The sequence below is a fragment of the Platalea leucorodia genome, assembly GCF_965183815.1.
Source record: "Platalea leucorodia genome assembly, chromosome: 11".
In the NCBI taxonomy this organism is placed as follows: Eukaryota; Metazoa; Chordata; class Aves; order Pelecaniformes; family Threskiornithidae; genus Platalea; species Platalea leucorodia.
In genome coordinates, this window is record NC_138833.1 from 7,135,335 (window position 1) to 7,151,790 (window position 16,456).

Genomic DNA, 16,456 nt, shown 5'->3' on the forward strand with positions numbered 1-16,456 from the left:
TGGGGACCACTGAGGAGTAGACCAAACATTGCCTGTCTTGTCATTGCTCTGATAACATACTGTGGCTTTTGAATAGGTTTTGGTGTGGGTTTGTTTCTTTGGTTTTTGTTTTTATTTTCTACCCAAAACATACAGGTAATGTCTGTATATTTGTCATAACAAGCAATTTTTTTAAACTGTCACCAGTTGAACCAAAACTGATATTTCTGGGGACATAACCTTAACTGGTGTATAACCTTCACTTACACCGAATGGATGTGTTGTGTGTTTAATAGCCTCCATTTTAATTTATTTTTAAAATACATTCCAACAGCATTAATAATTAAAAGAATGTATTCATGTAGCTCTTTTCTTCTTCTAGAAATGACTGCCGTTACTGCAGGCAACGTTAACTTCAAATGGGACCCCAAAAGCTTGGAGATAAGAACACTGGCGGTTGAAAGACTACTTGAGCCTCTTGTTACACAGGTAGGGGAAAAAAAAGGGGCAAAAACCCCTTCATAAGGATTATTACCTGTTTTGCTGTATTATTTCAATTAAGTAACTTTCAAAGCTTAAATTCCAGAAGTAAAAACACTACAAAACTAAAGATGGAAAAAAGTGTGTAAGTAAATTCTTTGTTCAGTTTTATTGTAGCGAAGTTATTGGGTGTGAATCTAGAAAGACCGTGGTTCTTCAGCACCTGATAAGACACAGTATTTCAATAAGAGGTGCAGAAATGCATGTTAGTAACTAATGTTCTGTTTCGGCTGTGCTGTTTCTCACCTGTATTTTGGGTGGTACGCTGCTTATTTGTTGAGTCTCTAAAAAGCTGTGCTAGGTATCATTTAGAAACTGATAGTCAGGAATGACAAGAGTCTCTTGCAATGAAGCCGTTAGTGCCTGCCACAAGTAGGGTCTCATAAGTTGTTGGGTTTGTTTGTTTGTTTGTTTTCTTTTTCTTCTTTGAGATTACCTGTGTTTAGACTTCCCTTTGGAAGGAGGTTCAAGTAAACAGTGAAATGTGTGGTGGGGGATGTTTGCAATGTGTCTAGAACTTCCTTGTGTTCTAAATAGATTACCGACCCCTCCTAACCGAGTTCTACCTGGGAAGTATGCTTTCATGGCATTTGTTACTGTGTCAGTATATCTTTCAGAAGATATGCATGCTTTGTTTTCATTTCTGTCTACGCTTCATGCTGGGTTTGCGAATAAAAGCTTATTTCTGCCTGGTGTATGTTGCCCAGTGAAATGCACTGAAGAATATAGGAAAGCTAGAGTCAGTCTTGTAAATGTAAGCTATGTGTGTTGGGCATTTTGAAGATTCTTGGCAGAGGCTTTCTAGGTCTGGAAGAGAAGGTGCACTGGAGACAGTTAACTCATCTTCTTTAGCATTGTTTTCCTGAAATATGAAATTTTAAAAATGACAGTGTGAACTGGACACAACTCCTGCTAAGCACAAACTGCAATGATCAGGTTCTGTTCCCAGTATTAACATACCTTTAATTGCCAAGCTGCTGTCCGTACCTGCCGTTGGTTCCCTGCGGATATTCAGATGGGCAGTTGGATGATCTACTATATAGCTTTTTAGCCAGAGTTACTGATCGAGTCTTTTCTTAAGAGAAGTTGTCCTGATTTGGCAAACTTAACGGAGCAAACTTGTTTATAAGACCTTTTTGTCCAAGTTCAGTGTCTGTAACTTATTCCTCAAGTAGCACAATTGGCTGTACTGGCAATCCCGAATGTTGTGAACGATGTGACTGGCGTTTTGCAGAGAGGAAAGTAGAGTGTGGTCTTCTTGCAACTTGTTCTTCATTTGTGGTACATGGTGAACTGAGACTAACCAATACAAATGTGCACCATCAACTGACAGCGATATTCCCAACTGATGGCTTTCCCTCTCTGAATCAACCTACTGAGAAGATGGATTCAGCTCTGAGGACCTTTATGTCAGCAGTCCTTGGGCTTTCCTGAGTAGTAATATTTTTCGTGTTGTAATTTAATGTCCCTCTGAAATAGCTTTTTTATGCATTTTCCTAGACTTAACAAAAAGGAGAGGGGAAAAAAAAAAAAACAGGCAAATGGAAAAGTGTGTGTGGATTTTCTGACATCTATCTATATTTGATTGAAGGGGATGGATCCTGAGCTAACAGAGTACCTGGTGGTCATCTGGCTGCAGGTGACCAGCTCGTAGCAGGGTGTCAGTCTAAAACATAAAACTTGGAAATATTTGTTGATTGCAGGAGGATTGTGAGAGTTCAGTTTTGGTTGTTTTAGGGAAATAATGGGCTCTAGGAAGTCCTTTGCTCTGCATTTAGTCCATTGGCTGTAGTACTGTTTTGGACTGAAAAGAAACTGTGTTGCTAGATTTCTGTAGGTAATGGTTTCAGCCTTGTTTGGGGTCTTTTATGCCGGGAGAGCTATCCCAAACTAATTATCCCCAACTTGGTTTCTTTTTATGTGGTGCCAAATAGCTCTGGCCTGTTACTGAGATTGCAGTTTATCAAAAATACAAATAGATCTCAATTCTTGAAATCAAATGTTCAGGTCTGCTGCCGATAAGAAAAATCTCTAAGCAGTTTAGCTGAATTTATAATGCTCATTAAGGAATCAAGAAGCATGGTGATGTTTAAAGAGACGTGAAAAACACTTGTTTGTGAGTTTAATGTTTGGAACAGGCCATAGTGCAGTTATTAGCAATACACTGTCTAGAAAAAATACACTTGGCCTTGCTGTCAAATTGATAAACTTCTAGTTTGTTTCATGTGTTTTGTTTTTTTCCCTCCATCTATGCCTTTAGGTAACAACACTGGTTAACACTAGCAACAAGGGCCCCTCTAATAAAAAGCGAGGGCGTTCTAAAAAGGCCCATGTTTTGGCTGCTTCAGTTGAACAAGCAACAGAGAATTTCCTGGAGAAAGGAGACAAAATTGCGAAAGAGAGCCAGTTCCTTAAAGAGGAGCTGGTAGCGGCTGTGGAAGATGTTCGTAAGCAAGGTAAGAGCGTGTATCTGATAGCTTGGAAAACTATGATTTTTCAGAGTAAGTAGAACTGTTCCCGTTTCCCTTTTGCTGTTATTTCTGCACCTCTCCACTTGTGTAGATTCTCGGCTTGTCTTGCTGGCCTCCTTGAGGAATAATGTGAACTGGGCAGATCTGGAAATTGGATGTCCCAAGTAGAGATTGAGAAGAGAGGCAGAATGGCCGATTCTTCGAAGAGCATTTAAAACTCAGTTTAGGTTAAAAAGTAAACTCCCCCCCCTCCCCCCCCCGTTATGGAACTACGTCTCAAATATGTCAATAACTTCTTCAATATTTGAATGTGTACAAAACAGCATTGTAGGAGGAAGAGCCGAGTGTTGACTTGACAGAGCTGGGTGTCTTGAATATGCAAAATGTAAACAGCAACAGAATGTGAGGACCTTGATTAAATATTCCAGGCTTCCTCCCCCACATCTAGTATTGATTCTTATCATTTTCTTTTTTACTTTCTTGGAGAAGACCTGCAAGAAAAGCCTATGGAGCTGGCTTACTCTGAAATATGCACTAGTAAATATTGTTGCTCATAAATCATTTATCATTCTTCCAGTCATGAGCCTTCTCTATGCTTCAGTGAAACCCAGTCAACTGGTATTAATGGTGGCTGCTGCTGCTGCAAAAAAAGGAAAGCTCATTAGCATTAATTACTTGTTTGTAGCTGAAGTTGCGCAGTGAAATATTAGTTGAAAATGGTTTTAAGTTCTGGATGAGCCTGGTTGATAGACCAAAGAAAGATCAACATAAGAAGGCTGCAATATAAGGGGCTAATTGAGTTGGCTTAATTTAACAACAACAAACAACAGCAAGAGAGACGCCTTTGTCTTGAAGCCTTTAATTCTTGGTGCTTGCCTGATTGCTGCTCAGAATCGAGAGTCAAGAGCTCATCTGTGAGTACCTTCAAATGACTCGTAGAGATATTAGCGAGCAAGGGAGCTGTACTCAGTCCTCGGGATTGAGAAGTTCCTTCAGCTGAATTTGTAGTTGCAGTGAGAAACTGGTAGGAAGGAGAGACTGATATAAAAATCTTCAGGATGACCCTTTCACTTGTTTCTTGGCCCCTGCTTGATTTTGAGACTACACACAAACTTGATGCCAAAACCTCCCTGCTCTGTTGATTTTTGACAGAGGAGGTGGAGTTCATAGCTGAGAGGTGCTGGAGTGAAATAACTTCCCACCTTAATGTCATTTCACTTCTTCCTCCCTTTTTACTGTTTGCAGCTTGCATAAAATCTGGTGCATAGAGAGGATAGCTGTATCTGTTTTCCGAAGCTGAGTGGATGATGATTTGCCCGAATACGACTGGTGCCCACTGCTGTTTGTGGGGATGCAGTCACAGCAGAGCTGGGCTGCTGGGGCAGCACGACCAGGGATAAAAGCCTGTGCCCCGTCACGGTGCCAGCGTTCGGTCAGGTTTAGCAGAGCAGCTCTTTGTAAGGAAATTAAAAAACAAACCTTTGAGGAAATTAGAAGCAAATGGTGAAAAATGAGATGCAACAGAGGGAAGGCTTATTGCTGCCAATGCCCAGGGGAGGACTGCAGTTCTCAGTAGTGCTAATAACAGCAAGGAGATACAGACTCTCAAGGTGCATGTTTATATACAGCCCATGCACTTCAGAAGCGTTTCCAGTATTGCGGTAGAGCAGTTGAATTCGTGAGTTGGAGGAATGAGGGAAGTGTAACAGAAAGCTCGTGCTTAGCAAAACTTCCAGGTGTTGGTGCCTTTTTCTGCCTTTTGCAATGGGGGGCGAAAGTGGAGAGGAGAATTTGGGTGTCTTGGTCAGCAGTAGGGTGATCATGAACTGGCAGTATCTGTGTGTCTGACGGCAGCTGTGGAATTATAGATTTATAGCACAATTTATCTTCAGCAGAAGACAGGAAAATAGAATTAATAATGCTTCTATTTAGAGTAGGGAGCGGTTTAGTTACCATAATAAAAAAAGATGAATGAATGTAGACAGAGGTTATGAAGATGATTAGGACAATAGATAACTTGTCTCATCAGAGAAAATTAAAAATTTTTTTTTTAGCCTAGCAAGAAGAAGATTGAGAGGGTACACGATTTTAGTGAGCACGCTTGTTCATAAAATCCCATTTGTTGGGGGTAAAAACAAAGAAGTGAAAAGAGCTATTTAGAATGAATGATAGTGTGGCTGCATACTAAATCAATATAAGTGGATCTTCAAAGTCTTCCTGATTTTTACAATGGAAGAATAAATTACAACTTGCTTTAAATATTAAACAAGTTCATGAAATATCCTAAAGTAAGATTCCTGGCCCTTTAAAGCTTTGGACTTCTGATTTCTTTCAAAGTAGTGAAACTTCTTAAAATAAAATTTTGAACAGAATACTGGAGACAAAGAACCAAAGTGTTTTTCAGAATAGATCCTGCTGTGGTTATAGAAAAGATTTAGTACCAGGAAAACGTCTGATGTGAATGTCTTGGATTTCAGCATCCTTGCAGCATTTGTTACATTAATTTCTGCCATTGGAGTTTTGCTGGGTAATAGAAGGGGCAATGTTGGTCTTGCCCAGTCTCACTCCCTGCACTATAAGCTCTTTGTAGGATTTTACCTTCTTAGAAAGCATTAAAGGCTGGTTGTACATTGAAATGGTCAGCTCTTCTGGTGCTGTTGGGAGGTGTTTTGGAACTGAACCAGTTTCTTACCCAAGTGCTTGGCACTGAGGCAGGTTGCAAACTCTGGGGTCAAGAAGGAAATTTCTTTTGGGTCAGGCTGACAAGGCTACGCCTGTTTTCCTGGAGTACTGATGACTGCAGGTCACTGCCTTGATGTATCTGTATGCTAGTGTGAGGATCCAGGGTATTAGCTATGCTCTTACTGTTGTGTTTCTTCCAATGGTAATTTTACATAAAAGACCAAAAATTAAAGCTTAACATTAAAAAGCTTAAGCCTGTGCATAGGGTTTGAGGTAGGAGAATGGATGAATGGGCTTGTGAATCCTGTGGACTTTGATCATGTTTCATGGTTGCAGATGGAGGCGACTGAAGCTACTGGTTCAGCGTGGCGTCTTTCCGCCCTGTGTTTATGAGTGAAACTTTCTCCAAAACTGAACAGTAAGGCAGATTATGAAAGGGTAAAACTTTTTTTTTTTTTCAACAGCACTTCACACAAGATGCATGGCTTAAGGATTTCCAAGGAACAGGAGGAGGCCAGTTGCGGAATAAATTGAAGTTAAACATTGAATTGTTCTTGGAAAACTCAACTTTAAAATTCTGTTGTGACCAGTTAGCTTAATTTCTTGGAAGGGTGCAAAGAGTTCTCGGATGTTTTCTTGCAAGAAAAAGGCTTTAGGAGTGTTTAGGAGTGTATTAGAAGTAATCCTTCAGCCAAGGACTCGGGATCTTTGAAAAGCCATAACCTAAGGGAGTTCTGAGACAGCTCTTGGCAAACTGTAGGAGGAGCGTTGTAGGCAGTATATGGATTTAATTGAAGACAAGCTTAAGGAATTAACAGAAGCTTTTGTTGCCATAAGTTGCCAACCCCCATGTTGATACGGCAAAAGGAGATACGGGGCCTTGTCCTTTATAGTAGGAAGCAAGGGCAGCCTGTTGTGACACTCATGGTGGACATCGAAGGTGGTATTAGTGGTAAGATAGGACTTCAGTATCCAGAATAGTAGAATCTTGAAACTCTGATTTCATGCTTGCCTTCATTTGGTGGAGAATAGGCAACCTCTAGGGAACTGTGATAGGGTGTAATGAGCAGGTAGAGGTATGGCCTGATGGCAGTCTTTGCATTTCTAATACTGCCAGCAAAGCGGCCTGGAGATGGGCTTTGAACTGGAAGGTGCTGAAGGCTTCAAGGTGATGTGTGGGCACGAATGTCTAGCTTGGGAAAAAAACATCAGTGCCCACCTGTGTCCTAGGTCTTCCCTGCCTTGCCTTGCCTGTCTTCTCTGCCGCTTTCCCGTTCTGTCAGTGTTGGTATAAAGAAAGCCCTCTCTGTCATGGTCATCGTGTACCGCGCTGCTGAGGAGGATTAATAGTGCTGTCTGAAAGTGCTGTCAGACCCTGTGGGCATGGTGGGAATGAGACTAGAAAATGGTAATTTTCTTTTGATGGACTAAAATCTTACTATTTCTCAAATGGGCTTTGTTCCATTAGATTTAATTGAATTCTTAGTGCTTTATTGACAAGATCATAGTATGGCTACTGTTGCCTCTTTTTTTCCTGACTCTGTTTTATTATCTTTCCCTTGTAATATCCAGTGAAAATCTAAGGTTATATTGGAAAAAGAGATTACTCATATCAGAATTCGTACCAGCTGTATAATCTGAGTCTTATAGTCTGACTCTTCTGCAGTGCATTTCTTTTAACTCTTGGAATCCTGCTTTCAAACTTGCTCTGTTACCTCTGGTTCAAATTTGAAAATGAGAAGATTATGCTGGATCCAATTTGAACTGCTAATGCGCACACATAATGCAGTAACTGCATACTTAGGCCAGGGCAGAGTTAGTTCCCTCCTACCCTTTGAATAGAGCTAAAATAACTACCCCGTGTTGCTTTTTCTTTATAAAAGAAGTCTGCAAGCCAGTTTTCTTTAATTTGCAGAAAAAAATATATATATGCGCAACAAGTTTAAATATAATCTTCCTTTAATTCTGGGAAGCTGGTTATCTTTTGACACCCTGACAAGCTGTTTGAAACTCACTAAATCTTTTAAAGTCTCTTGTTAAAATAAAAATGAATAGCATTTTATTTCAGGATGGGCTTGTAAGGTTGTAATTTAAGAGATGGGTACAGGATAATTTTGGGTTTTAACCTTGTTAGCAGTTTCTGAGATTCAGATGAAGTGAGTGGCCACCTCTCTAAGTTGTTTTAAAAGGAAATAAATGAAAACAACATTCCTCTCTTTTGGGAGTTGGAAATGTGGGAATTTTACATATAAGTAAATAAGGGAGGAAATATTTGTAGTGAATTTTGGTTCTGGCATATGTCCTCAAAGCCTGAGACTGTTAATAGATATCATACTTGTGGTGGTGACATAAATTTCACTATTATTAGCCTCTTCCAGAAGGAATAAAGAAAGGGTCATGTCAGCTATGTAGGGGTTTTATAATCTCATGGCTGGTTGCAGTTTTTCAGCATTGGAGATGCATCATCTTTCACCCATCTGGAAATCTCAGGCTCTTAACACTTGTTAAAATAATGAGTTGTGGTCCTCAAAAAGCTGGGTAAAGGGATAGCTTTAGATTGGTATTTATAGCTGGTCTGTACTTGGACAGAAGCTTTTTTCATATGTCACGGTATTGAAGTAGCATATTTTTTACTTTAAAATGTTGTATGCCACTCTTTGTCATATTATTTAAGATGATGGAAGGGTGTTACATAGGAGGGAGCGTTTGAACAGAATTGAGTGTCTTGCTGTAGTTGCTTGGACAGGCTGGCAGCTGTGTTTGGGCTGTATTTAGCTATGAAGGTGTAGAGTGCTTGGGTGCTACAAACTCTTCCAGGGCAAGATATTAATTGCTTAATGGTAAGTATGTGGATGGTTAACCAGTTGTAGGTATTTTTGAGTACCTAAAATCATAGTTTAAAAAAAAAAAAAGTCATTAAATAAATCCCCCGTACTGGGGATACGCTGCAGTGATTGCCTAGCTGTGGGAGCAGGCAGGCCGTCAGCAGGATGATGCCACTGCATCATCTTGAGACTTCGGTGCAAATCTCGCCCAGCCCCGTTTGGTAGTGGGCTCGATGGGAGTCACTGTCAGCTTTCACTTGTGAAAGCACTATTTGAGGTTCCTGTCTTGTCTGAGATGTGCTATTTTTGTTTTGGCATTTGGCCATATGGATGCTTTTTCATACAGGTTTGGGAAGCCTCTGACACAGCAGTTAGTTATAACTCGGTTCGCCTGCTTCCTGGTCATCTCCAGCTGCCCGCAAATCTTTGGCCTTGAGTACCTAGCATTTTTTAAACTAAATCCTAGCTGTTCACCAAATGTTTCTGAAATGCAAAGAGATCCAAGAATAATAATGTGGATTCCAAAACTTGCTGCTGTGTAGGAACTGTGGTACTGGAAGCAAAATGCTGCCCCAGAAATGGGGGGGGAGAAATCCAAAATTTACTCTGACTATGTGCAGACATTACTTCTATGCTTTCCAAATGCCTTCTGGAGGAATTTCTCTAGCTGTGTAAAGTGGCCTTTGCTTTTCATAGTTAACCAATTGCATTGCTACCATCTGAAACCCAAATTCTTTCCTCCTGCACCAGATGCAGACCCACAGGCTATGAAACGTTGAAGCATTTTACGAAGCGGTGCCTCGCTTTGAATGCAAACCAGGGCATATCCAGCCAGGTCATCGCTCCGAGTTGTTTACAGTCCCATGAGCTGTGGCATTTCCTTGTGTGTTTACAGTACTTTTCTGCTGCTTTTTGCTCAACTCCTACATGCACACAAATCAAAGCTTTTGCTTAAGCTTTGAAAGCATTGTAGTTTGTGAAATAACTGCAGTCCTGCATGTAATAGCGAAGGCATGCTGAATTTGCCTCTCCAGAGGATTCTGGTGTGTTAAAACACCTGTACAATTGGAAATAAGGTCCAAAGTGTTAGTTCCCAGCCCTTTCTTCCTGCACAAGCCCTTCTACCCTGATGCCATGTGGTAACCATAGTTGGAGGTAGCTACACGCAGTCTTAATTGCTGGCTGTATTTAAGCAAATGCATTTTGTTTTCAAGACTTAGATTGGCTTGCCCAGGAATCCTTACAGCCCCTTCAGAACTGCTGTGTGATGTTAAACTCAGACCATCTTCTCCCCTTGTGCAGGTGACTTGATGAAGAGCGCTTCGGGGGAGTTTGCAGATGACCCCTGCTCCTCCGTGAAACGAGGGAACATGGTCCGAGCGGCGCGCGCCCTCCTCTCTGCCGTTACTCGACTGCTGATTTTGGCTGACATGGCAGATGTCTACAAGCTGCTTGTGCAACTTAAAGTAGTAAGTGTAGTTCTTTGCTGTGATTTGCTTTGCCGTGCCTGGCACACCAGGCGTGCTCTGTCGAGTGGCTTCGTTTCATGCAAGTGTGCTGGCCCGGTGTGTGCGCTGTCAGCGGCTCGCTTCTGGAGCAGGGAGGTTTTCGGGTTTTTCCTCTGAGCAAAACGTGTGCAATGGGTGTTTGTCACTTGTTTTTACACTCATTGTCAGTAGTTTTTGACATTGTGTTGCACCTTATTTTGAACTTTTAGTATTGCAACTGAATGCGCTATGGTCTGCAACTGTAGGTGATGACCAGCTTTTTTCATCTTAAAGAAATAATTTGGCTTTCTTTATAACCAGTGCTCCCTTGTAGCTACTAGGGATGAGTAGCTTCAGTTGACTAAATAAAGTGAATGTGGAATATTTGAGGAAGCCTTTTCTTCCCACGCGCAAGAGGGTGGGTGGGTGGTTTGTACAGAATTTGAAATGAAATGAGATTCGATACTGGGCCCGCTTTTGTGGCAGGGTTTTGAGGACTCTCCTCGTGCCCTTCAACAGCCACTGCTGCAGCTCTGCCAGGGCCCTGGGCTCCTTCATACTCTTTCAGATCCACGTACTTGCCTGTCTCTGGTAGCTGGTGACTATTAAGTAGTAGCTAAGCCTTGAGTACTCCAAAAGTATCTCCAAAAAATAAAAAGGGGCAGAGGAAGATTGCTTTCTCTGTCTGCTATGAAGTACATTCTGAATTACTTTCTGAACTGTGGACTGTATTCCTTGGAAAAATATGTGAATATGTATTCTTTTAGGTGGAAGAAGGTATCTTGAAACTAAGAAATGCTGGCACGGAGCAAGATTTGGGTATCCAGTACAAAGCCCTCAAACCAGAAGTGGACAAGCTTAACATAATGGCTGCCAAAAGACAACAGGTATAGTGATGGCAGCTCTCTCTTCTGTATATTATTTCTTCTTTTTCTTTTTCAAAATAAGAAAGTAAGGCAGCCTTGCTGCTCTTGGACAGTACCCATTGCTACTAATACTTTTTTTTTTTTTTTAAACTTTATTTTTATTGTTGAGTACTTTGTGTTGCACTCTGCCATGTTTAGGACATTTGAGCTTGCCTGGTGAGCAGAAAGTCTGCTCAGCTGTAGTGTACTGCTTCTGACGGAACTTGTTCTGGTAGCATTTGTTTACGTTAATGCTTTAGTACCTTCCTGAAATGCTGCTTCCCAAGACTTGCGCTTCCCATTTTGAAGTGGTGCAGGTGTGGGTAAGGAAGGAGAATTGAGATGCGACTCGGTGCCTGGTGCGCTCACCACTAGACCGCACTGCCTTTGTGGTTCGCACAGACAGACTGAATGTGTCCATTTTTAAACAGGGAGCAAAAGTCACGGCTGGGCACCGAATTACAGCTCTTTCGAAGAAAATGAGTGGCGATGCTGGTTAGTCTTGCGCTGAAATGCCCATTTGAGAAGGGGTTTAAAATCCTATTTGTTATGTGTATGTTCTGTGTTTGGATAGCTTGTGCTTAACCTTAAATTGCATGTAAAATTTGTTTTGTTCAGCAGCACTGTTGTGACTCATTCTTGTGTAGGTAAGTTTTCAAAAGAAAGCAGAGGTGTGGGCTTTTATCAGAAATGGCATAATTCTTGTAGAGTGTTTTTTGTTTGTTTGTTCTGCTGATATGTACAAACCAAAACTGCTTATGCACCTCTGACACTGCTTGGTTTTTTGCTCAGATTAATCTTTGAAAATAAACTGGGTGCAGTCTAAAATGGATTGCCAGTTGGTTATGTATCTAAAATCTGATTGCAGTAAATGGGAGTAGGGTTGTGATGGCAATGCAATAAATGTTCTTCAACTGCTTTGTGATGGATTGTTCCACACTATGGGAAGCGGTTGTACTAAATCTGTAGATCTGTAAAGCCTGCGTGGAGTGCCCTCCCTGCTTAGTGTGCATCTTAGAGGTCACATATTACCCATTCATTTTGAAGAATCTGACAGATTTTTTTCCTTTTCTCAGTAAGGTAGCCCACTTCTTCATTTTCCCACCTCTTCATAAGATTTAAGAGGTAACTTTAAAATGTTCACACTGCTAATAACTGTGTTCATTCTTCCTTTTATAAACTTACTGCTCATGGTGGACTCAGAAGCTTTGTCTATTCATAGTGCTTCTATTCCAAAACAGAGGTGATGGTGCTTTAGAGAATTGCAGCAGTGAGTGTTTGGAAAAGACCTATGGACTCACTAATCTTAAATTAGCAGTAGTTACAGTCACTGGATTAACTTCGTCTCATTGAAGATGAACAAGAAGTTGAATGAGATGATATACTCGTTCTTCTAAAATTAAGTATCCGAGTCTCTTGAGGAGAGTAAACTCCATCTTCTAGGTGTGATGAAAGAAAACATTCTGGTTGTGAGTCTTGGAGTTTAAAGAAGATCTTGCTTCTCATGTGCAACTACAAGACAAGTGTGCAGGGGAAGCCTCTCATTCATTAGATAGTTAAGAATTATCTTGGTTCTTAAGTTACCTAAAAATGTAAGGTATTCTGTTTTGAGGATTTATATTTCCTTGTGATTCTGTAGATGTAATGCAAACTGGAAGGAGTGGGGAGAAAAATGTGTGCTCCCAACTTCTGCGTCCACCTGATTTACAGGTGTTACCAGCTTTCAGAATGCTGGTCCTCTACTGTGGCGAGGAGCAAAAATCCAACCTCAGATTTTGAATTGTGGAGTTGACTTGCCCTACGGTACTTATTTTTTTTCTTTTTTTTTTTTTTTGTCTTCATGAAGCTGTTGTGTTTTGAAATTAGTTGAGCCCTTAAGAATAGAGATATTCAATCAGAAGACAGATTTGAGCATACTAGGCAAAGAACCTGCCTTTTTTTGAAGATGCAGGGAGCCAGTGTATGGATGTTAAATGTGGGGAATGTTCTCAAACACTTTTTTTCTTTAATTTTCCTAATAGGAATTGAAAGATGTGGGTCACCGTGATCAAATGGCGGCAGCCAGAGGAATTCTGCAGAAGAACGTTCCCATTCTTTATACGGCATCCCAGGCCTGTCTGCAGCACCCTGACGTAGCTGCTTACAAAGCTAACAGGGACTTGATCTACAAACAGCTTCAGCAGGCGGTCACGGGCATCTCAAACGCAGCTCAAGCAACTGCATCAGATGATGCTGCCCAGCAGCAGGGTGGAGGTGGAGAGCTGGCTTATGCTCTGAACAACTTTGATGTAAGTTTTAAACCCTTCATGTAAAATAAGTGGTAACTCCAACTCTTCTGTTTGTTCACCTGATTTACTAGCAACAGCTTGCTTTTTTTTAATATTGCCTGAAAGATCATTTTCTACTGAAATACAGCAAGTCCCAGGTGAAGTAGGCTTTTATTTTTTTAAAAAGTTTTTTTTAAAACTAGGATTGATGGAATATAGAAAGTTATATATGCAGTTCTGGGTGATTGAAGGCTGTCAAGTTAAACTAGCTCTGAAATAGCAGTTAGCCTACTGCTACATTAGATGTAAGCCCTTGGTTTATTTGAAATTGATTATTTCATAATATATTTATGTAATGTATTCTTGTAGGTGACAGAAGTGACTTATTAAAAGTGAATAATGTATTTGGAATTTCCCAAACTACCTATTGAGGGGAACATGAAGTAGGACATGTAATATGATCTTTGGTTGGGAATGAAGTCATTTCACACTGATGTGTTGTACTGATCTGTCGTATTCTTTATCTTGCATTCAGTAAGTTACTGAGGATAGCCATGCATTTTTACTGAGAACGCTTTTCTTTTGAAGCCAGTATCCTGTGTCTACCACCAATTCAGCCTCTGAATTTTGAACACCTTGGCACTAACTTACCTCTAAAACTTTAATATTGCAAAGCTGTCACTCAAAAGGTGTTTAATACTTTTGTTTTTGCCAGATATTGCTCACCTTCTCCTTCTTGCTCTTACCACTCTTGCTCCTCCCCTACGTTACTTTCTCTGCCATGTTTCTTTTACCAGGATAAAGTATTATTTGAGTTCTCTCTGTGCCCAGTGTGAAGCCTTTCTATGTGGTCTCTTGGGTAACAAGAGGATGTCATGGTTGTCTTGATCTTTGTGACTGTGTCTTCAGTTTTAAGTCTGCTTTTCAGTTGTATGTTCAGCAACGTAAGTCTTAAGAATGTGCCTCAGGCTGGCACCCAAGGGATTGCAGGTTTGAGCAGATATTTTGGGGAGGGGAAGGCACGTCTTGTAATAGCACACAACATTAAGGACTGACTTGGGTATGTAGAATTGAAGAAGCAGTTCAGTTCAGGTTCATGGATTGGCTAATCTAGCTTAAACCATTTAATGTGATTTCTGATATATGGCCATATTTTACTATATGAACTCTCTAATGTATGGCTGGAGACTTTTTTTGAGTGTTGCGGTTCATGGGGAGCTTTTGAGCTTTTAGTTCTGCTTTGTGAGGCACTCTCATAGCAGCAGGGCATGTTCAGCAGGCCAGCTTCAGTGCACGTTGTGCGCGATAGCTTTGTCATCTCATTCCTGCCAAAGGAGACTGACAAAGCAAATGTGTTCAGCTTCTCAGCAGATGTTATCCCTGCACTTCATTTCCTGCTAACGTTTGAGTGTTATTGCGCTCTTGTAATAGAGGCTTTGCACACACACGCCCCCAAATACTCCAGTGTTTTTACTGTGATGGTAAAATATTAAATGGCTACCAGAAGATAACAAGATAATCATTATCTCTGTTTTTGATGGTGCAGTTCTGGAGTTGTAGCATACTACCATTGTACTATCTGCACAGCTAAAAGTTTCAGGAAAAACGAGGAGCATGTTGGAGAGCGCGTGCCATGTTCTAATCCTGCCGCGAAGGCTGCGTGGCTACTCCGTAGGGAGACGAAGTGTGCTGGCTGGTGGAAGAAGTAGTGGCTGCGACGTTGCTGTTGAAGTTAGCTGGCATACAAACCGATTGCGAAAACTCCCATTTCAAGAAAACTTTGGGGCTTCTTTTTGTAAAGAATTGGCAACATCCTGCCCTCCTGCCCCTGTAGTGGGAAGAAAACCCACCCAAACCCTAAACAAACCACCAAACCTTGAAATGGCCGAATAATTTTTCCTTAGTAAGTTGCAAACCTGTTTAGATAAACCACCTGGAAGTACTTGCAAGGTGATAAATACTACACCGCTTCTTCCTGGTGAACTTCTGTGGGTGCTGGTATTGACCCCTTGAAAAGCAGATGCATCAGTACTGCTGTTTCAGGCTTAAGTCTCTTGGTGTGAGCTGTGCTTAGTAATACTCTGTTGCGATAAACCTGTGATAGTTTTCCGCCATGAAGAAATCAATTTTAGTGCTGTTTGAAACATTCGCGTTGATGTTTCACTTTGAGAATTTTTGAGAATACTGTTGTATTTACCTGCATAACGGTGAAGAGAAGAAAGACTGCATAAACTAGGACAACAGAGCACTATATATAGGGCTAATTTTGGACGTTTGTTTCCCTTGGTTTTTTTTGTTCGTGATGGGATAATTATATCTGACAAGTTAACTAGTGAAGGCATGTCCGGATTGACATGTAGTTAAGAAGAGTTCTGTACTTTGAAACTTATTTGTGCTGGCACATTTGATTTTTGCCATTCATGTAACAAGGCTTCCTGTGGCCAAGTTTTGTTTAGCTGTCAAAACAGCACAAGAAATGACTAGTAATGTAATCTGCTGGGGAACCTTCAGTAATTTTACAAAACTACTCGTGAAAATTGTCCTCGGTGCCAAAATTGTGTGATGTTTGCCTTTTATGCCCAATCAGGGGGTTGCTGTAAATGTTGGTTGTCTTGATGACTTAACAGTAACTTATTGCTTGGTCTGATTACTAATTTCCAAAACCTTTATTTTACTAGAAACAAATTATTGTGGATCCATCGACCTTCAGTGAAGAACGTTTTAGGCCTTCCCTGGAAGAGCGCCTGGAGAGCATCATTAGCGGAGCAGCCCTGATGGCTGATTCATCCTGCACACGTGATGACCGACGGGAACGTATAGTTGCCGAGTGTAATGCAGTGCGACAGGCCTTGCAGGATCTACTTTCAGAATACATGGGGAATGTGAGTATCTTCTGTTCCGTTTGTTTAGTTTGTCTGGTTTTTAACTCCATGCGATTATATAAATGCGGAATTGAAGCTGTGTGTCTCGAAGCTGGTTTGTTCTGTTCCCAAAAAGAATTTGAACACTAACCAGTACTCCTGAAAGGTTTGTCAGGTGGCAGGATCAAACATACTTGAATCATCAGTGATACTTATCTTAAAATTGATCTCTAGTCTTCCAAGCATCTATTATCATCATAAAGTGTTAACCCTTCGGCACTGTTTTTATTTTATGACTGTTAATATTGGTTTGTATAGATATTCAATAGAATTAGTCTGTTTTTTCGCCTCGGTTTGCATAAGGTAACTTGGCTTATGGAAAAAGTAGTACTTCTTCACTTCTGTCGAAGCTTGGAAAGCTTAACTGTGTCATCTTTTT

General features: G+C 40.8%; 1 protein-coding gene across 3 annotated transcripts in view; it reads left to right on the top strand.

Moving 5' to 3' along the window:
- CTNNA1 (catenin alpha 1) overlaps positions 1-16,456 on the top strand; it is a 120,022-nt gene that overhangs the window by 15,808 nt on the left and 87,758 nt on the right. For all 3 annotated transcript variants that reach the window (XM_082324558.1, XM_082324559.1, XM_082324557.1), the window contains exons 2-7: positions 362-468; positions 2,780-2,975; positions 9,800-9,966; positions 10,752-10,871; positions 12,911-13,177; positions 15,835-16,038. In XM_082324558.1, coding sequence (XP_082180684.1) covers positions 364-468; positions 2,780-2,975; positions 9,800-9,966; positions 10,752-10,871; positions 12,911-13,177; positions 15,835-16,038 — 1,059 coding nt within the window. In that variant the 5' untranslated portion in view covers positions 362-363. The remainder of the gene's footprint in view (positions 1-361; positions 469-2,779; positions 2,976-9,799; positions 9,967-10,751; positions 10,872-12,910; positions 13,178-15,834; positions 16,039-16,456) is intronic.